The sequence below is a fragment of the Anomaloglossus baeobatrachus genome, chromosome 8 (genome assembly GCF_048569485.1).
Source record: "Anomaloglossus baeobatrachus isolate aAnoBae1 chromosome 8, aAnoBae1.hap1, whole genome shotgun sequence".
NCBI lineage: Eukaryota > Metazoa > Chordata > Amphibia > Anura > Aromobatidae > Anomaloglossus > Anomaloglossus baeobatrachus.
This window is the reverse complement of record NC_134360.1, coordinates 213,108,602-213,131,904: the sequence shown is the minus strand read 5'-3', so window position 1 is coordinate 213,131,904 and position 23,303 is coordinate 213,108,602. Positions and strand designations below refer to the sequence as shown.

Genomic DNA, 23,303 nt, shown 5'->3' with positions numbered 1-23,303 from the left:
GTCACCGTGTCCCCCTATATATAATACAGTGCAAACTAGTGTGCCACCATGTCCCCCTATATATAATACATAAGCAATAGGCCACTGTGCTGCTCTATATATAGAACAGTGCTAACCACTGAGCCACCGTGAGCCCCTATATGTAGTACATTGCTAACCACTGAGCCACCGTGACACCCTATATATAGTACAGTGCTAACCACTGAGCCACCATGACACCCTATATATAGTACAGTGCTAACTACTGAGTCACTGTGCTGCCCTTTTGGGATATATTTCGATGTCAGCTATCAGGTATTAGTGGAAGTTAACTAAGTTAACTAAGCAAAACTAATCCTATCATACACTATATACTGGATCATTAATTTGTTTTATATTACAAAGTGCCAGGTTATTTATTATTTTTTTGTATTTTAGTATTAGGTCAAATAATATTATAGGTCACTATAGTAAATATTATGTTGCATTATTATGACCCAATGTCATCTAATATATTATGTGATATCCTTTTTATTACAGCTATACACAATATATAGTGTATCATTATTTTGTATTATATTATTTTTTGTATTTTAGTACTAGGTCAAATATTGTAATGTCCTTATAGTAAATATTATTTTATATTATTTTGACCCAATGTCATGTAATTAATATTATGTGACATCCATTTTATTACAGCTCTACACAATATATATGGGATCATTATTTTGTATTATATTATTATTATTTTTTGTATTCTAGTACTGGGTCAAATAATATTATGTCACTATTGTAAATATTATGTTATATTATTTTGACCTAATGTCATGTAATTAATATTATGTGATATCCATTTTATTACAGCTCCACACAATATATATGGGATCATTATTTTGTATTATATTATTATTATTTTTTGTATTCTAGTACTGGGTCAAATAATATTATGTCACTATTGTAAATATTATGTTATATTATTTTGACCTAATGTCATGTAATTAATATTATGTGATATCCATTTTATTACAGCTCCACACAATATATATGGGATCATTATTTTGTATTATATTATTTTTTTTTGTATTTTAGTGTTAGGTCAAATAATATTCTGTCACTATAGTAAATATTGTGATTTTTTTTTATGACCCAATGTCATCTAATATATTAGGTGATATCCATTTTACTACAGCTATACACAATATATATTGTATCATTATTTTGTATTATATTATTTTTTTTTTTTGTATTTTAGTATTAGGTCAAATAATGTAATGTCACTATAGTAAATATAATGTTACATTATTTTGACCCAATGTCATCTAATATAATATTATGGGATATCCCTTTTATTACAGTTCTACATTATATTAGACCACAATATTTTAGATATACACAATATATATTGTATCATTATTTTGTATTATATTATTTTTATTTTTTGTGTTTTAGTATTAGGTCAAATAATGTAATGTCACTATAGTAAATATAATGTTACATTATTTTGACCCAATGTCATCTAATATTATGGGATATCCCTTTTATTACAGTTCGACATTATATTAGACCACAATATTTTAGTTATACACAATATATATTGTATCATTTTATTTTTTATTTTTTGTGTTTTAGTATTAGGTCAAATAATATTATATGTCACTATAGTAAATATTATGTTGCATTATTATGACCCAATGTCATCTAATATAATATTATGGGATATCCCTTCTATTACAGTTCTACATTATATTAGACCACAATATTTTACTTTTGTTGCCAGTGTAAAAGTTATTGTGATGCTGCGCAGAGCCAAACTATAGCGACCAGTGACAAGAAGTATTGGAAATATTGTAGACGCGAATATAATGGGTAGAGGATATTAAAGTTCATCGGTGTGATATCCTTCAGTCTTGGTTAGAATAATAAGGCATCTGGGTGTAGAATGATTTCCACCTTTGGTTCTTGGAATTGAGCAGTCCCTGTAAATAGCAGGATTGTGCTGCATATAGTCAGTGGAAGCACGCTCCATCCATCCCTCCCTCTCCCATCCATCCCCTCCTTCCACCTCTCTTCTATCTCATCCTTCTTTCATCTCCCTCCAATCCCCACTGCCTACAGACAAAAGAAATCACAGCCGGGCACAGGGTCTTCGTAGCTTCTTGTAGCTGTTCCCTGGGAAAAAAAGGGTCTTTCTTCCTTCACCCTAGCAAGAGGGAGACGGGAAGCAAAGGAAGAAAGGCTCGGGAGGGAGGGGAAGAACAAGGGAGAGGAGGGAAGAAATATAAAGCGAGACAGATGGGCAGAGGTGATAGGCAGATGTGGCTTAGTGTGTGTAACTGTGCATCTTGATGCTGTGCTTCTAGGTGCACCGAGGAGTTAAAGGGAGAGATTGTGGACATGCACAGGTACTGAGGGAATTTCTGCAGTGAAGGGTTACACCGGCTGTCAGGTAGGAGGGATACGTGTGTCGGTGTGTTTGTGCCTGCAGTGAAGGATTGTGGCATTGTATTTAGAGCGTATGGTTGGGTACTTCCATTGGATGATGAGGGGGTTTACACCGGTTGACACAAAAGCCAATATCAAGTATTGTTTCCATACGTTGAGTGTTCTACAGATGATTGATGGTGGGATGAGAATTGACAGCACATCTGCAAAGTAGTGAGGCACGCGTGTGTACATGGGCTGCTCGGGGGATCTTTCCACGCTCTTTTAACCCTTGCTCGTTGTGCGTGTAGTTGTAGCTAGCGTAAAAAGGGAAGCACGTACTGCATGTGAGGTCATTGATAGTTAACCGTGTTTGTGTGAAGATACTGTAGATTTCTCTGTGCCTGCAGCTAGGAGACATAGGAAGTGTTGGAAGACTAAAGATGGCTCCTGCCGGTGCTTTCTGGGTGCTGCTAGCCGGTTTCCTGTTCATATCAAGAAGTGTCGGAGAGGAGGATTCATCCAGAGAGCTTGAGTGTAAAATGAAGAGCATCACGGTGTCAGCTCTCCCCTTCCTCCGAGAGAACGACCTCAGCATCATGCACAGCCCCTCTGCCTCTGAGCCCAAGCTTCTCTTCTCTGTCCGGAATGACTTCCCTGGGGAGATCGCAGTAGCTGATGATTTGGAGAATACAGAACTGCCTTACTTTGTGTTGGGTGAGTGCAACCTCCAAAAAAACCTCCCATGAACCTGTGTTGTCTGTTGCAGTGGGTCATTCATCATATACATACACTGCAGGTGCTGTGCTCCACAAGGGCCTGCAGGATGCATATAATGAACGGAGAGATTACACTGTAAAAGTCATCCTCATTGCAGATCTGTACTGTTTACCGCTATGTAATAACGTGCGCCTATGTCAACTCTGCTGTGACCCTCCTTCATGCCTCTACCGTCATCTCACAACTGCTAAAAAAAATTAGTAATAGCCTTTGATGTCTTTTTGTACATGACCACTCTGGCACTTCGGAGATGAAAGGCTCATCTTGAGCTCTATCAGATTTGGCCAGAGGAACGCTTGTAAATTGGGTCTATTGATGTGAGAACTTGGTCCAGCGAGTGGGAGAAAGAAAAATGTCCACTTGGGTTAACACATATTTCATGCCCAAATGTGTCCTTTTTGGGCACCACTGATGGCCGGATGGAGGTTACCATGGCAGATCTTCCAATTAGTGAAGTGAGCACTGGCTAAATGATATGTGTCCTACACAGCGACTAATGCATTTCTTTTCATCTATAAGGATCAATTAGTGACTTAGGTCACTTTGAACATGGGCCAAATATCTCACTCCTTCATGACGAGATGGCTCAGAAGTGCACTCGCTATCGCTCAGAACATAACTTTTTCGACAGAGATGCATTTGTCGGAGATGTGTTTTCCTTTACGCTCTAAGTGGTTCAGGTGGGTGACTTCTAAAAGGGTCATAAAGTTATGAGATCATTACTCTAAATTGAAAACTACGCAACACTTCATTGCTTAAACTTCTAAAGATGGTTTTGTCAGCCCGTTTCCAATCAAATTGTGCTCTTGTATAATGTATCTTAGTCTACTCAGCTGCTTTGGAGTAAAATGTTTATGGGAAAGATGGATGTTGGTTGCCAACAAGGCCTTAATCGGCTCTACGCAACCCTTGAGTTGTACAATATTGGTTTCATAAAAATACATGGTGTCCTAGTCCTCAATACAAATGCATGGGCGAACTGGGTGAGCCGGTGTAAGTTCGCAAAATATAGAGTAGGGTAGGCCATTGGTCGAAATCCCAGGCATGGTTAATTTGCCTTAAAGAAAACCCTCTCATTAAGTTTTTTTTTATTAAATGTTTTTATATGTGTACGGCTTTCTCCAGGTTCTAGAGCCCTTCTTCTCCTCTTCTCCATGATGTCACCGCACTTCAATCTATCCGCCTCACTCTATGCTATATACATGAGCAGGAAGTCTACTATGCATTGAAAGCCTACTAGGCCTGGTTCTGACACTCCATAGACTTACATTGTAAAAAAACACTTCCGAGTTATACAGATCACAGTGTGACCCAGAGAGTCTGAAGAGCGGTGACGTCACGGAGATGAGGAGCTGAACGGTGCTGAATCCCAGAGAAATAGGTGGTAGGTGGGTATATTTATACACTCACATCCCATTACATAAACATATACACAGATTTACAGATTTAATGGAAAAAAAACAAACTTCATAGGAGGGCTACTTTAAACCTTATTCAGACATCTAGGTATGGACTGTGATTTCCAGGGCTGGTCAGTGGTCTCCTGACCCAAACTTGACAGGTTCATAGTCTCAGTCTGGGAATCATAGTCCATGCTTGGACCAAATAACATAGACAAAATGACCTACAGGTGAGAAGATCAGAGTATCTATTGCCAAATTAGTCAGCTTTGCCCACTGAATGATAGTCCACCTGGGATCTAAATTATTATTATACCAAAACTCTAACTAGAACTTCTGGAAACTATTAGGCAAAGTTTTATTAGGTATTCAAAGAATACTTCATAGCCATATAATATGGATGCATAAAGCTGAAGGCAATATTCCTGTGGTGTCCTATAACAAATCAGTAATGCCATCCATAGCCCAACTGCGTTAATCACTAGTCCGATCGGCTAAATACAGGGCAGAGTAAAGGTGCTGCAGATTTTGGAGATATTTTTTTCCCTTGCATTGTGCTGAACTATTGAAAGTTGCATGTGGTCTTCGGATGGTCTTTGTTGTTGACTTCACTTGTACTTAAAATTAATGTTTGGGGGCCCCAGTGTAAAATGTCCAAAAGAGGCACTCAACTATCCTAGGTCTTTAATAATTTTAGTGTTCTAATTTTTGGCTTCTCCGGCTCCATGGCCTTCGTTTGGGTTCAATCACTCCACCCGCTATTGTTATTTCTCTGGTTTTGGTTTACCATTTATCCATTAGAAGCAGATAAACTTACCATTACACACGTTCTAAATCACCTACAATCTGGAATATTTTTTTTAACTACAGTTTACTTTATATTGCATGGTTTAGAACAACAATTGACAGAATTCATATCTTGATAGACATTGAGTTGGAAAGGAATGCTGGGAGATCTCAGCTCTGAGGTCAGAAGAGTTGTTAATGCAGCTGTGAACTAGAATATAGACTTATAAATAGTGTTGAGCGGACCCGGATCCTCAAAATCCGGATCCGCACGGTTTGAGAGCCCGATCCGAGCCCGACCAGTATCCGGGATTCGGGGTGCACAATCCGGATCCATTTTTTTTTTCTCTCTCTCTCTCTCTCTCAACTCTACTTATAAAGCGTCAGTACAAAATAAGTAATGCAATGAACAGTATTTAAAAAGTTACTCAAACTTTTTAAAGATGAATTTGTCTATTGGAAAACGAAGTTAAAAAGTGTGCATACGTTGTAAAGGGGTTGAGCATGAGTAAAATAAGTAATATCTGTACACAATGTTATAATGTTACTTGTCAAAACCAAGTCTTCTCCAGTGCAGTGGTCCTCACCGGTCTTTTTCCTATCTAAGGGGTACTTTGCACGCTGCGACATCGCTAGCCCATTGTAGCAATGCCGAGCGCGATAGTCCCCGCTCCCATCGCACATGCAATATCTTGTGATAGCTGCCGTAGCGATGTCGTTCTGGCCGGCGACCCGCCTCCTTCCTAAGAGGGCGGGTCATGCGGCGTCACCACGACGTCACACGGCAGGCGGCCAATAGAAGCGGAGGGGCGGAGATGAGCGGGACGTAAACATCCCGCCCACCTCCTTCCTTCCTCATTGCAGGCGGGACGCAGGTAAGGTGATGTTCCTCGCTGCTACGACTTCACACACAGCGATGTGTGCTGCCGCAGGAACGAGGAACAACATTGTACCTGTCGCTGCAGCAAAATTATGGAAATGACCGACACTACACAGATCACCGATTTTCGATGCTTTAGCGATCGTTTATCGGTGCTTCTAGGCTTTACATGTTGCGACGTCGTTACCGGCGCCAGATGTGCATCACTTTCGATTTGACCCCGACGAGTTCACAGTAGCGATGTCGCAATGTGCAAAGTACCCCTAAGACTAAAGATAAGCAAGTGCTTGGCACTGCTCATTACTCGATCGAAGCTCGGAGTGAAGCTCGGCTGAGTATCGCGGGTTTCATTCGCGAAACAATGACTACAACGCTCAGGCTTGCTTCATTGTATGATGTCAGAAGGCGCTCCAGGAAGAGCCATTTGCTGTTTCTTCTGACTTGCTCTTACTTGGGGTAAAGCATCGGTTTTGAATGCAGTGTGTAAAAAGAAGAAAAAAACCAATACACTCTCTCCTGGAAATACTCTCTTTATGGCTGGCTGTATGTGAGCGGAGAGTTGAACTGCCCAATCATTGACTTCCATTATACTCTTTACTCAAGTTGAACCCTTCCAGAGCGTCTGACCTGCTCAACTCGAAGACTGAGCACTCAAACATTTCCATGCTCACCCAACTACAGTGATGAAGTTTAAGACTTGAAGTGTTGGCTTTAGTTTGAACCTAAAGTTTATGACATAAGTTATAAGAAAATGTTTCACGTGTTAGAAGTGTTCTTATTCGAAACTGTGCCATATTTATACTTTTGAGATGTTGAATCAACTTTATATTACAGAGTTGATCAGCTGTAACCACTGGAGATGTCTCGTGTACTGTGATCTGATTTTCCATATCTGATGCTGAGACAATCATGTTTTTTATTGGTTACTACAACAGATTGATAGAAGATATAGCATTTGCTGAATCTACCACATAGAGGTATAACGTAAAGTTTATGGGCTTCAATGCAAAGTATGTAACTGACCTTCTGCCCATTTGTTCTATTTGTATTACTGGTGTCTAGTTTATGCAGAAGACATCTTTGGGACCTCTCAGGTACCTGGGTATGTGTGATACCTTAGTGTCCAACCAACCAATGGTCTACTGTTGACACTTATAGCCATCACTCAAGTCATGAAGGGTCTTGGTCTTTGACCTGATGTCTTCGGGGGGCATATCTTCAAGGGTGTAGCTGATACGCTAATGCACTGGTTACCAGGCATGAGTGGTGGGGCAGACTCGTAAACTTTTCATTGCTTAAAAGAACTCATGGCTGCTTTTTTTTTGGAACAAGGTTAGAGGGGGCTGGGATTTTATAAAGCTGTAATATTTGTATCAGCTGGTCTTTCCTAACGAGCATAGTGAATAAGACATAACCCTAACAACCTAATTAAGGTTAGAAATCTTGGTTAAAGTTATCTGCGCAAACAAATCTTCAATGGTGTATGAAAGCATATTAGGAAAATGATGATTAGGAAGAGTCAGGTCATATGAGAATGGATTAAAATAGTAGTGGAAAACCTCTTTTACCCACAGTATTATCGGTAACATGAGTTTGCCATCACTCAATGACCGTTACTGAAAATCTCTGCCTGGCAAAATCAATTTCCCAAGTCAACGACCAAACGCAATTACTTCTGATTGCCATCCCAGTCCAAATCTGCCTAAATTTGCATGAGAAAATACAGACTCTTTAGCACTAAAATTCCCAGCAAGGGATCCACTTTGAGATGTTTTAAAATACAATAAAATGTAAAGGTTTTAGGCAGATGTGGAAAAAATGTCGCAAATAAGAATACTTTTAATAATAAAAGCATTAGTTTATTTTTATCAATTAACAAAAAGCAAAGTATATGAACCAAAGAAAAATGTAAATCAAATTACTATGTAATGTGACCGCCCTTTTTTTCTTCAAAATAGCATTTTTTTCTAGATACACTTGCTAGATAAATTTGCAGTTTTTGAAGAAATCAGCGTTGAAGTAGTTCCAAACATCTTGGAGAACTAACCTCAGATCTTCTGTGTATGCAGTTTTGTACAAATTGTTTCTGTCTCTTCAAGTAATCTAAGTAATTAAAGGGAACCTGTCACCAGATTTGGGGTCTATAAGCTGCGGCCACCACCAGTGGGCTCTTATATACAGCATTCTAACATGCTGTATATAAGAGCCCAGGCCGCTGTGTAGAAAGTAAACATCACTTTATAATACTCACCTAAGAGTGGGTGCGGTATAGGCTGGTTTTATGGGTGTCTCCATTCTCCGATACCGGCGCCTCCTCTTTCGGCCATCTTTGTCCCCCTTCTTCTGAAGGCGGCGTGCATGACGCGCCCTACGTCATCCACGATAGCCAGCATTGAGGTCCTGCGTAGGCGCACTACAAAAGTTTGATCTGCCCTGCTCAGGGCAGATCGAAGTGCGCCTGCGCAGGATTTCAATGCTAAAGTCCTGAGCAGGGCAGATGAGTTTTGTAGTGCGCCTGCGCAGGGCCTCATTGCAGGCTAGTGTGAATGATGTAGGACACGTTATGAACCCAGACTTCAGAAGAAGGAGGACAAAGATGGGCGAAAGAGGAGGCGCAGGTACCGGAGAACGGAGACACCCATCTGACCAGTCTGCACCCCACCGTCCCTTAGGTGAGTATTATAAAGCGATTTTTATGCTCTACACAGCGGCCTTAGCTCTTATATACAGTATGTTAGAATGCTGTATATAAGAGCCCACTGGTGGTTGCCGCAACTTATAGTCACCAAATCTGGTGACAGGTTCCCTTTAAGACTCAGTAGGGACCATATCATCCCTTCCAGTTCTCCTGTTTACTCTGAAGATAACTCATAATGCATTGGCTTAATTTTTTTATTGTCCTTGTCCGGCTGCAGGATAACTTTGGAGCCAGTCAGATGACTCCCTTTTTTGCTTCATTTGCTGAAATGCAGGGAATCTCTACCATGCTTCATTGTTGCCTCCAGACACTCATTATTGTGTCTCTCTCATCTCCAGCCTATCAATATACAAATATTTCAAATTTTGAATAATAAGTCCAGAGCCCCTGCTGCCATTGATCTGCACCCCAGTTCCTTTGTTCTCATGCATATTTGAGTCACTTAGCCTTGTTTCCATGTTGAAGGTATGGTTTTTGGCCATAATTCTTACAGGAAAACCACTTCTGGCCAGACTTCTCTGAACAGTACATGGGGGTATCTGGGTCCCACTGTTTGCAGCCAGTTCTGAGTGGATGGCACTGTTGGACATCTTCTGATTTTGAAGGCAATGTGTCTTTCATCTGCTACACCAGGTTTCCTTGGCCAACCACTACATCTAGGTTCCTCAACGGTGTTCATTTCTTGATGTCCTCAATGCTAAGCAATATCAATGACTTTAACCATACAGCCAGAAATTAAGAACTATCTTACGTGTGAAAAAGAAAAAGTCATCAAAGTAAGAATATTGTCCCAACAGTCCTGATCTCAGCTTCATCAAGTCTGTGAGGGAGTATGTGAAGAAAGAGAAGGTTTTTGGTGAGCATACATCTACAGAAGATCTGTGGTTAGTTCTCCAAGATGTACAGGATAACCTCTTTGCTAACTACCATCAAAAACTGTGTGTCAATGGACCAAAGTATTGATGTTTGGATGCTGATTTAAAATTAATAGATGATCACAGCAAATATAGATTTGATTTTTTTCATTCTTTCACTTTGCATCTTGTTAATTGATAAAAAATAAGCTATTAACTATAGATGAGCAGATTGTTTGAACTAATAAATTGGCCAAATTCACCAAATTTTCTCCAACAATTTAATTTTTGGTGAATAAATTTGCATGAATCCCAATACTGGAAAGCTTGTAATTTCTCGGAAAAGTGCATAGGGTGAAGAGGAGACAGATAACTCTACTGAACATAAAAACATATCCTATAGAAGAGAGAAAAAGAGATAGAGAGAGGACACCACTGACCCAAGAACTTACACTCAATAGGAAAGAAAGAGTACAGTTTTGACCATAAGAGCTTACACTCTACAGGAGATAGAGGACACCACTGATCATAAAAGCTTACACTCCACAGGAGAGAGAGACAGGACTCCAGTGACCATAAGAGCTTACACTCTATAGGAGAGAGAGGGCCCCACTGACCATAGGAGCTTACACTCTAAATAAGAGAGAGAACCCTGCTGACCACAAGAGCTTACACTCTATAGGAGAGAGAAAAAGAGATAAAGAGAGAGGACACCACTGACCCAAGAATTTACACTCAATAGAAAAGAAAGAGTACAGTTTTGACCATAAGAGCTTACACTCTACAGGAGACAGAGGACACCACTGACCACAAGAGCTTACACTCCACAGGAGAGAGAGACAGGACTCCAGTGACCATAAGAGCTTACACTCTATAGGAGAGAGAGAACCCTGCTGACCACAAGAGCTTACACTCTACAGGAGAGAGAAAGGACCCTGCTGACCATAAGAGCTTACACTCTACAGGAGAGAGAAAGGACCCTGCTGACCATAAGAGCTTACACTCTACAGGAGAGAGAGGACCCTGCTGACCATAAGAGCTTACACTCTACAGGAGAGAGAAAGAGGACCCTGCTGTCAACAATAGCTTACACTCTATAGGAGAGACAGAACCCCTCAGACCATTACAGCTTATACTCTACAGAAAAAAAGATAGAGTGACTGGGTATTATGGGGAAGCCTGCAGGGCCATGCAAAAAAAAACATAAGCCCACTCTCTGCCCACTCTGTGATGCTTCAGCAGTGTGGGAAATGGTGCTGAGAGGTTTATTTTTGTGGACAGGGCATCAAATCTCAAAGTGTTCAAATATGCATGAAACTGCAAAATTGACCTTGAAATCGATCCTCCACTGATCAATCCACTCATTTCTACTACTAAAACTTTTATTTTTAAAAGTATTTTTTCACACCTTGCTAGAACGTTTGTATAGTACTGTAGATCGCTGATCTGGTGGTGAATGCCTTTAGGTGCAAAATTCTCAAGGTTCTCAGACACTATAAAAGTCGCTTCAATCTGCAGATTTTGTCAGGACTGGCTGACCCTTTAATGTGTTGAACTTTAACACTTGACTGAACCTTTTGTTTTCCTTGGGGATAAGATGCAACCAGTGGAGTCTAAAAGTAGTGTACTCCTTTCTTCAGATTCATTCTTAGCCGAATTAGGTGGGTATAGGGTTGTCAAGTGAGAGAGTTGTGATGGCTAACAGTTCTCTTAATTGTAAGGACCTTTGGGTTTTGCCATATTAGTTGAATGATCAGACAAGGGGATAAAATAAAAAGACTGGTAGGGCACATTTTTGAGTCAAGTAACTTACTGTAATTTTCAGTTTATAAGACGCCCTGGATTATAAGACTCACCCCAAATTTAGAGGAAAAACAGAGGTAAAAAAAATGGAGTCCATCTTACAATCTGGTGGTGTCTTACCGGGGGGTTGCAGTGGTGGTGGAGGGGAGTCACAGCAGGCAGGGGTGGTGGTGGAGCAGGGCGATGCTGCGGGCGGACGGTGCGGCTAGTGACCCAGATGCTCGTTACGGATGCTGTGAGGTAGGCAACATCATGAAACTGTCGGTGGGACGTGCTTCAAAGAAATGGCGCCCGGCGTCAGCGCGTGCGCAGATTGAGCTTTCGGTTCAATGACGCCACCTATGGGCCCATTTTCTTTAAGTCCACTGCTAGGAGATTAATGGGCGTATGCAGATGAGATCTTGAGCTGAGAGATCTATGTGCTCATGCGCCGACAACGGGTGCCATTATTTGAAGTCCGTACCGCCAACATATTCAGGATGGCCCCTTCTCCACTGCCCGCAGCACAGGTGCTTGTAGCCCCAACACAGCGCCCACAGCATTGCCCCGGCCTTCTGCTACCCCTCTCCACCACCTTCCTATAGGCTACATTTGGATTATAAGACGCACCCCTCATTTTCCTGCAAAATTTTTGGTAAGAAAAGTGCATCTTATAATCCGAAAAATACAGTATATTCCAGACTCTGTAAATCTACACTCCCCACTGCAATTTTGGAGAAAGTGTATTATGCCTAAAGCAAACCTAGCTTCTTACAGGTCAAAGGAGATAGGTATCAAATCTAGCCTGATGTTTTGCTCTCTGCACTTAACAGACATTTATGAAACAGAAGCTCTGCGTTCATACGTGTATGCAGCCTACAGGTACGCTTGGCCTACATTTTTAAGCATGGTAAATCATTGAGTGTCTATGCAAATTAGCTTTTTCTACTAACGGGAAGATAAAAGCAGTTGAAAGAAGCATGCAATAGTACGCTAAGGCGACTTCTATAAGACAGACGGAGAGGGCCGAAATAGCTTCTGCTCAGAATATTAAGTTATGAATTGACATTATAATTCACTTCCTTCATAAATTATTCAAAATAATGTGTCTGGAGATATATATATATATATATATATATATATATATATATATATAATGTGTGTGTGTGTGTGTATCAGCTTCCTTTTAGTTTTAGTTTTTTTTATATGACATTTACTTAGCATCATATAATTAAAAATAAACATATAAGAGCCTCCTGTAGAAAAGAAATAATACAAATAATAAAAAAGAATGCATGTAAATTATAAAATGAGGATAAGATTGCGTACACAGTCACAGCTCAAGGCACCATGTTATATAATTAGTAATAGAATGTATTTACAGTAGAATGTAAGCGAGAGCTTTGGCTAAAAATGGCCAATTGCGCATTTCCTTCTCTTTGTTCTCTTACGCTCTTCAATACATTGACTCTAGAGATAAGCCTTTAAAAATTTGCAGAGTGTGCATTATGTCCACTGGAGAATTCTCTATTACGAAGCTGAATTTGCTGCATATAAGTCAATGGAGGCTAAAATGATTGATTATGGATTCATATTGTTGCCTACTTTTTCATTTATGTCTCTTCTTCGCTTTTTTTAATTGGCTAGTTAGGATCACATGTGATCATAAAGACTTCTAGAATATAACATAGGTATTTACATGCCTTCAAGGTATACAAATTGGACTCTACATTTTATAATTTATAGTTCCTTTTATCATACAGATGAGGGCTTCCTAAAGAAGAAGAAGAATGCAAATTAGACCTCTGTCGGAAGGTTCGGTCAACAAGTCTAATGTTTATGGTGGCATGGATAATTGATTGTTGGGGAGTTAAGGATCCAGAATGTCCAATTTTGGACTGCTGATCCTTTTGCCTCTGCCAAAATGTTTTGTGGCAACCCTGTCATAAAGAACACATGGGTGTTCAGCCGAATGGATGCTCCTGTGTATGAAAAACATGGCCCAGATAGCTACCAGAGGAACAATCAGCTGAACCATCAATCTACCAACAGTCATCTAATGTGGCTTTCTAATTCTTCTTGGGTCTACAAATCTGGAGATGTTATATATGGAGCAATGGTTATGGCTGGGGATAGAAGCTATACCGGACGTACAGTACAGACCAAAAGTTTGGACACACCTCATTCAGAGAGTTTTCTTTATTTTCAGGACTCTGAAAATTGTAGATTCACATTGAAGGCATCAAAACTATGAATTAAAACATGTGGAATGAAATATTTAAAAAAATGTGAAACAACTGAAAATATGTCTTATATTCTAGGTTCTTCAAAGTAGCCACCTTTTGCTTTGATTACTGCTTTGCACACTCTTTGCATTCTCTTGATGAGCTTCAAGAGATAGTCACCGGAAATGGTTTTCCAACAGTCTTGAATGAGTTCCCAGAGATACTTAGTACTTGTTGGCCCTTTTGCCTTCACTCTGCGGTCCAGCTCACCCCAAACCATCTCGATTGGGTTCAGGTCTGGTGACTGTGGAGACCAGGTCATCTGGCGTAGCACCCCATCACTCTCCTTCTTAGTCAAATAGCCCTTACACAGCCTGGAGGTGGGTTTGGGGTCATTGTCCTGTTGAAAAATAAAATGATGGTCCAACTAAACGCAAACCGGATGGAATAGCATGCCGCTGCAAGATGCTGTGGTAGCCATGCTGGTTCTGTATGCCTTCAATTTTGAATAAATCCCCAACAGTGTAACCAGCAAAGCACCCCCACACCATCACACCTCCTCCTCCATGCTTCACGGTGGGAACCAGCCATGTTTAGTCCATCCATCCATCCGTTCATCTTTTCTACAAAGACACGGTGGTTGGATCCAAAGATCTCAAATTTGGACATATCACACCAAAGCACAGATTTCCACTGGTCTAATGTCCATTCCTTGTGTTCTTTAGCCCAAACAAGTCTCTTCTGCTTGTTGCCTGTCCTTAGCAGTGGTTTCCTAGCATCTATTTTAACATGAAGGCCTGCTGCACAAAGTCTCTTCTTAACAGTTGTTCTAGAGATGAGAAGGTGTGTCCAAACTTTTGGTCTGTACTGTATAGGACAACACAAAGGGAAGGGGAAAGGAATGCCCTATCACTAGGGAAAGGGGGGAAGTGGTGACCCTTGACAAAAACCTGAAGCTCATCCTCACTGCCCTCATCAGCCCTATACAGGTTCCGCACCTGTCGCCAAGCAGGAAGATCTCGACCTTAGGCAAACCCTGATCTGGACCCTAAGTAAGGATGGAGAGTATGAGCTCTTTGTCAACACCACTATCCCTAAACAAAAACACAAGGGAACAATACGGGGGAAACACAACAGCAATCACCAGAGTCCTGGTAGATAGCAAAAGACAAAACACTTACCTGAGGAGCAGCAACCACAGAAGTCTGGAGCTAAATAAGATGACCTTTCTAGAGCTCAGCAAGGAGCAAACTATAAACTGTACCCTAATCTCCCCAGGGTGAGGTTTATAAAAGCAGTCAGAGGCTGGCAACTGAGAGAAAAAACTGACAGTTTCTCAGGGTCCTAGAGTTCGCTGCTGCAGAAATAGGGAGCTGTCAGATAATAACACATGCTGCCAATCTCTGGGTTTTTCAAACACTGCTGCCACTGGAGTGTAAGCCAGCCGTTACTCATCCGTGACAGCAACATGACCAGATTTTAAAAAATAAACAAAAAGCATACTCTGTCGACAGTTTTTGATGCTATATGTGTCAACATATCGCAAAAGCCTTAGTTGTGATGTGAAATGTAGCCTATTGAGTGTTTTCTTCACCTATCATGATATGGTGTTGAAATTGTAAAGAAAGGAATTGGATTCCTTAATCACATTATTGGATATGCAAGAGTGGACACTAATGATCAGTGAATTTATTCAAGTGGAATTGAGTTCTCCTCAAATTTGACATAAATTTGTATTTATGGATTTTTTACAATCTGCAATGTATGAATTCAACAATTTGGTGGCTTGGAATTTCACTAAACCATAGAGACTGGCAAAAGATTCCAAATAAATAATAATAAATAATAATACTGCCATTAAAGCTCACTTGCCCAGTTGCCCTTGTATCCCATCGTTTGGTCTTCAGATGACTCAGCATCTGACCAATTGTGCGGGGGGTTAACTCTTCTTAATTAGGACAGATGTATTGTTCCTTTGGTCGATAAATCAAGAGAAATTAGCCATTGTTTCATCTCAGACAGACCAGATCCCTTTTGTATGCTAATTTCTGGACTGCCTGCTTTAGGGGTGCTTCACACACAGCGAGCTCGCTGCCGAGATCGCTGCTGAGTCACGCTTTTTGTGACGCAGCAGTGACCTCATTAGCGATCTCGCTGTGTGTGACACTGAGCAGCGATCTGGCCCCTGCTGCGAGATCGCTGCTCGTTACACACAGCCCTGGTTCGTTTTCTTCAAAGCCGCTCTCCTGCTGTGACACACAGATCGCTGTGTGTGACAGCAAGAGAGCGACAAATGAAGCGAGCAGGGAGCAGGAGCCGGCGTCTGACAGCTGAGGTAAGCTGTATCCAAGATAAACATCGGGTAACCAAGGTGGTTACCCGATATTTACCTTAGTTACCAGCCTCTGCAGCTCTCACGCTGCCTGTGCTGCCGGCTCCGGCTCTCTGCACATGTAGCTGCTGTACACATCGGGTTAATTAACCCGATGTGTACAGCAGCTAGGAGAGCAAGGAGCCAGCGCTAAGCAGTGTGCGCGGCTCCCTGCTCTCTGCACATGTAGCTGCATTACACATCGGGTTAATTAACCCGATGTGTACTGTAGCTAGGAGAGCAAGGAGCCAGCGCTCAGTGTGCGCGGCTCCCTGCTCCCTGCTCACACTGGTAACTAAGGTAAACATCGGGTAACCATACCCGATGTTTACCTTAGTTACCAGTCTCCGCAGCTTCCAGACGGCGGCTCCGTGCAAGCGCAGCGTCGCTTGCACGTCGCTGCTGGCTGGGGGCTGTTCACTGGTCGCTGGTGAGATCTGCCTGTTTGACAGCTCACCAGCGACCATGTAGCGATGCAGCAGCGATCCTGACCAGGTCAGATCGCTGGTCGGATCGCTGCTGCATCGCTAAGTGTGAAGGTACCCTTAGGTGGACTTCCTCAGCAAACTTTGACTCCATAATTCAGAGGAAAATTATGCAGTCGGATTGAGCTAGCTACCATAGAGGGAGCAGCCATCTCATACCAATCCTGTAAGACACAATACCCTGATATGAGAACTGAGGGTATAAAAAAAGCCTTGCATCATGCTACAGTATTAGGATCCATGGTTTCAGCTAGAGAATTATGGAACTGCCCAACACTGAGCCCATGAATTCACTGGAGAACCCAGGCTGGAAGAGTCCAGTCAGTTGGCTACATACCTTTCTGTGCTCGGTCACTTCCTAAGCTTGATACTATCTCCTCTCCGTGGGTGCCCACCAAAAATCGAGTGGCTGGATAGTTGACCCTGGAAGCCCCAAATTTACAAACATTCTAATCACTGCTGAGCCAGCAGAAGGGTGAGACTCTGTCGCTTGTACCATCTTGTGTTCTTGCTGGGAATGTACAATATGTTTTTGACTGTTGGTTACCCAATAAAGTCTTACCAATGTGTGGTTCCCTCACCCTGCATTGTTTGAGTAGTGTTCTGCCCACGGGAAAGGAGTGCAGATAATCAGTGGGATGAGCCCTGGACCATGTGATCTTTCTAAAGACAGCCAGGCCATCAGACAAGAGCAGCTACTTACCCCCGTGTCTCCTCACTCAGCACCTCTATTTTTCACTTTCATTGATGACACTGTTTTTCTTTGGTCCTTGTCACTGTGGACCTACATCACTGCATGCTGTCATCGCTGTGTGTCCCAAGAGGTACCATTTAGGCCTGGAGCAATGTCATACTGTACCATGATGTCAGAGACTTTGTTCAAGCCTCTATACCTATCTCTATCTCTCTAATATATATATATATATATATATATATATATGTATAATGTCGCGGGCAGAGAGGGTTTTTTTGGGAACGCCGCTCGCCTGGGAAATCTCTGGCGCTCGGGTCCGATGCTTCTGCTCCTCGGTGGCTCGAGCACGAGGCCGGACCCAGGGGCTCAAGCAGCGCCTCCTCGCCCACGAGTGAAAAGGGGGAGGTTTGGTGGTGGGATGTCGGTTGTGACGCCACCCACGGGGTTGTGGTGTTGGTGGGCACCACCGCTGCTGGTGGAGCAGCTGAGGTGTTGGCCCCTCCGTGGGTAGGGGCTGGTGTCCCGGGGCCCGGTAGTAGGGAGCGTGCTGCAGGGCACAATTGAACCACACAGTGTCACTGGTAAACTAGAAACTGCCGGAGTCCGCAGCCTTCGGTACGGAGAGTGTTTAAGTCCCACACACGGTGCAGCAGCCCCTGTTCTTTCCCTGCAGTCAGGTGACTATTTCTCCACTCTCTCTTTTCTTTCCTCCTCGGCCGGGACCGGGGAGTCCACTCCCCTGCAGTGATCCGGGATCTCTCTCGATACCGGCGGGCCACTACCCTGCCCCGGTCACACTCAAGCCCCTTCCTCACTATCAGCCTGTCCTGGCCCTTTTGGAGCACGCTTCTGTAGCAGCTACAACTCCAGACTCCTCTCCTCTCCCTCTCCCCACACACTCTGCTCCAGCCCCTCCCCTGCTGCTCTGTTTTGCTCTTACCCTGGGGGGGGGGGGGTGTCTGTCCTGCTGCACTGGTGTGGGATCAGGTTACCAAGGAGGAGAATGGCCTGCACTTTGCTGGATTTCTGCAGGCTCTGTGACACCCTGGTTTTATATATATATATATATATATATATATATATATATATATTAAGCTGACTATTATATGATATTTCCTATTTATTGCCAAGTTTACAGATTAGTTCTCTATATACATGAACTAGCTGATAGCTCTTGCACAAAAATAGGCAAAAAAGGCTATAAAAATACAACTTTATATAAGAGTGAGAGTCTCTCCCGGCAGCACAATTATTTCCACTGGGCTTCAGCTTAACCGCCAGAGTGAAATTCTTAGTCTTTATCTATATCGGTATCCTTCCTAATGAAGAGCACAGTTTATAGTCAATGTCACTTCAGGCCCTGTCACGGCTTATATACATCACTAACGGGCACATCATACTGTGCCTTGAAGTTTACCGATCCTCTCTTCCTGACATTCAAGCTGGGACTTAGTTGGCCACCTACAATCCGGCTCTAAATAAAGTCAGAAAAAAAATAAACAACATTATTAAACTCAATTTCTTATATTCCTATATATATTCCGGCTTGGCCCCAAGAGTACTCTAGATTTCAGAACACTGTGTTTGGATGCTGGAGGTATGATATAGAAATTGGCATCCCCCAGAGGTCTTCTGCTTGCCACCTTCTGGGCCAACGCATCATAAAAAGAATATAGGACACATTCTTGTTTCGTAGTTTTCCAACCCAACATCTTTGTCAACTAAGCCGTCACGTTATATGTCCACGTGAAGCCCTGAAAATGCTAAATCATAGCGTGGTTTTCCGTTGATTTATTAAAAAAGCCATTTTTGGTTAATTGTTGGATAATGAGGGATAGTGGCCCCTATGCTGTCCCTCACGCTGGGGAGCCCTTTGCTATCTCTAATCTCAGGGATACTCCTAATGGTGGAGACGCCTGAGTTCCATTCCTGGCCCTGCTTCTAGATCTAGTCTGATTTCCCACCTCCCCCTCCCACCTGAAAGGGAAGGGGCAGGAGTGTAAAGTTAAACAAATATGATGAAGACAGACAATGGAAAACCAAAACACTAAAGGCCACTTTACACACAGAGATAAATCTTTGGCAGATCTGTGGTTGCAGTGAAATCATGGACATATTGTTCCATTTGTACACAGCCACAAACCTGGCACTGATTGTCCACAATTTCACTGCAACCACAGATCTGCCGCAGATTTATCTGTGTGTGTAAAGTGGCCTTTACACTCTGCGCTCACACACACAGAGAGACACAAACAAGATAGGACAATAAGAGATTCAGGAGGAAAACAAGAGCAGGAAGGAAGTACAAAACAACAGGGGTAAACTCCACAACCACACATGGCAAGAATAACTACTGGCTCCAGAAAGTCTGGGACACTACACCAGACCAACTAAGACAAGCTATCGCTGGCATAGACGGAAGGACCAAGCCAGTTTACATATGCATGTAGCAACAGGTAGCTAGACTGCCTATGAATCAGCACACATCAGGTCAATGCCTGAGTCTTCCTGCTTTGCTACCGGACACCAAAGAATCTCTCAGGCGGAGTGTCAAAATCTGCAATCCGAACAGGACCTAATGCCGCCATGATACTGAGTGAAGTTAGGAAAAATATACGCTTGACAAAATTAATGAGGACTTTTCACAAACTTTAACATTAGAAAGTGTACATTCCATAAGAAATTACACCAGGAATGCAGATGATAACTTTACACACACACACACACACACACACACACACACACACACACACACACACACACGCCTTTTGCCTAGTAACAATAGCCTTGAAACTTAAAATGCATAAATCACAAAGAAAAAATTCTCAAAGTATTTGGCTAAAAAGTGTTTACTTTATTAAACAAATAGTTAATTAACATACAAACATAGAAATAGACAATATAAAATTCAAATGCAAAAGCTGCTAGTGCCAGTACTGTGGTGGATTATTTAATATAATAAATACATCTCATTATTATTAGCGTGATCTAGTCACAGCATCAGTATGTACATTGAAATGTTAAAGGGAACCTGTCACCTAGAATATGCGTTCTGACCTATCAGCAGACGCATGTGTGCCCTAATTACACCTCCCTACCCATCCCTGTGTTATAATACTGTATAATATGAAAGTAATAAAAAACGTATTATTACCTTCAAATTTCCTATGTAAATAGTAGTGAATATGGTCACAGGGGCGGCGCCTTGCCCCTGCATACTTTCCGTGGTATCACGCCCCTGTGGGCATGATGCCATGGAGTCACATGACTGACGTCATCATCGCTCAATCTATCCTGCACACGTTTACACTTACTATTGCAGCAGGCTTCTCTTCCAGGTTCTTCTCGTCAGTTTCAGACGCGCACTGCGCATGCACATTGAACACTCGGAAACGAAGCCTGCCACAATGCGCGCAGGATAGAATGAGCGACGGTAACGTTACTCATGTGACTCCATGGTATCACGCCCACAGGGGCGTGATACCACGGAAAGTATGCAGGGGCAAGGCGCCGCCCCTGTGACCATATTCCCTGCTATTTCCATAGGAAATATGAAGGTAATAAAACGTTTATTACTTTCATATTATACAATTTTATAACACAAGGATGGGTAGGGAGGTGTAATTAGGGCACACATGCGTCTGCTGATAGGTCAGAACACATATTCTAGGTGACTGGTTCCCTTTAAGATTATATTATATATACATATATGTGTAGTTGCAGTATACAACAAGTATGCATATTGGATAAAATGCAAGTTTGTACCTTTCAATTATTATCAGCTGCACATAGCAGTCATATATTGTGCAAGCTGCAAACATAGAGTTTTTGAATATAGCTACACATATTATGTGCACAGATTAAATAGTATATAAAGCAATGAAGTCTTAATCAGCTGTAAATGTGCATACAAATTTCTATGTTTGTATGTTAATTAACTACTTGTTTAATAAAGTGAACACTTTCTAGCCAAATACTTTGAGATTTTTTTCTTTGTGATTATATATATACATATATATATATATATATATATATATATATATATATATATATATATATATATATATATATATATATATATATATATATATATATATATATATATATATATACACATATACAGTTAGGTCCAGAAATATTTGGACAGTGACACAATTTTCGCGAGTTGGGCTCTGCATGCCACCACATTGGATTTGAAATGAAATCTCTACAACAGAATTCAAGTGCAGATTGTAACGTTTAATTTGAAGGTTCGAACAAAAATATCTGATAGAAATTGTAGGAATTGTACACATTTCTTTACAAACACTCCACATTTTAGGAGGTCAAAAGTAATTGGACAAATAAACCAAACCCAAACAAAATATTTTTATTTTCAATATTTTGTTGCGAATCCTTTGGAGGCAATCACTGCCTTAAGTCTGGAACCCATGGACATCACCAAACGCTGGGTTTCCTCCTTCTTAATGCTTTGCCAGGCCTTTACAGCCGCAGCCTTCAGGTCTTGCTTGTTTGTGGGTCTTTCCGTCTTAAGTCTGGATTTGAGCAAGTGAAATGCATGCTCAATTGGGTTAAGATCTGGTGATTGACTTGGCCATTGCAGAATGTTCCACTTTTTTGCACTCATGAACTCCTGGGTAGCTTTGGCTGTATGCTTGGGGTCATTGTCCATCTGTACTATGAAGCGCCGTCCGATCAACTTTGCGGCATTTGGCTGAATCTGGGCTGAAAATATATCCCGGTACACTTCAGAATTCATCCGGCTACTCTTGTCTGCTGTTATGTCATCAATAGACACAAGTGACCCAGTGCCATTGAAAGCCATGCATGCCCATGCCATCACGTTGCCTCCACCATGTTTTACAGAGGATGTGGTGTGCCTTGGATCATGTGCTGTTCCCTTTCTTCTCCAAACTTTTTTCTTCCCATCATTCTGGTACAGGTTGATCTTTGTCTCATCTGTCCATAGAATACTTTTCCAGAACTGAGCTGGCTTCATGAGGTGTTTTTCAGCAAATTTAACTCTGGCCTGTCTATTTTCGGAATTGATGAATGGTTTGCATCTAGATGTGAACCCTTTGTATTTACTTTCATGGAGTCTTCTCTTTACTGTTGACTTAGAGACAGATACACCTACTTCACTGAGAGTGTTCTGGACTTCAGTTGATGTTGTGAACGGGTTCTTCTTCACCAAAGAAAGTATGCGAAGATCATCCACCACTGTTGTCATTCATGGACGCCCAGGCCTTTTTGAGTTCCCAAGCTCACCAGTCAATTCCTTTTTCCTCAGAATGTACCAGACTGTTGATTTTGCTACTCCAAGCATGTCTGCTATCTCTCTGATGGATTTTTTCATTTTTTTCAGCCTCAGGATGTTCTGCTTCACCTCAATTGAGAGTTCCTTAGACCGCATGTTGTCTGGTCACAGCAACAGCTTCCAAATGCACAACCACACACCTGTAATCAACCCCAGACCTTTTAACTACTTCATTGATTACAGGTTAACGAGGGAGAGACGCTTTCAGAGTTAATTGCAGCCCTTAGAGTCCCTTGTCCAATTACTTTTGGTCCCTTGAAAAAGAGGAGGCTGTGCATTACAGAGCTATGATTCCTAAACCCTTTCTCCGATTTGGATGTGAAAACTCTCATATTGCAGCTGGGAGTGTGCACTTTCAGCCCATATTATATATATAATTGTATTTCTGAACATGTTTTTGTAAACAGATAAAATAACAAAACTTGTGTCACTGTCCAAATATTTCTGGACCTAACTGTATATACTATATATATATATATAGTAGGAGAGGGATCAACAGTGGTGTGCCAACAAGTTCACTGGTGTCGCAAGAACTTAGATAAAAGTATTAAAAGCAATGTGTTTTGGAGTTGGGTCAACTACCTCCTCAGGCATAAAGAGGAAGGAGTTGAACCAACTCCGGAATGCATTG

At 41.7% G+C, this 23,303-nt stretch overlaps 1 protein-coding gene across 6 annotated transcripts in view; it reads left to right on the top strand.

Annotated features, from left to right (window-relative positions):
• Positions 1–2,044: 2,044 nt before the first annotated feature.
• Positions 2,045–23,303, top strand: part of ASTN1 (astrotactin 1) — a 704,518-nt gene continuing 683,259 nt past the window's right edge. For 4 of the 6 annotated variants that reach the window (XM_075320159.1, XM_075320157.1, XM_075320158.1 and 1 more), the window contains exon 1: positions 2,045–3,117. In XM_075320159.1, coding sequence (XP_075176274.1) covers positions 2,844–3,117 — 274 coding nt within the window. In that variant the 5' untranslated portion in view covers positions 2,045–2,843. The remainder of the gene's footprint in view (positions 3,118–23,303) is intronic. The other 2 variants (XM_075320156.1, XM_075320155.1) reach the window with 2 other exon arrangements.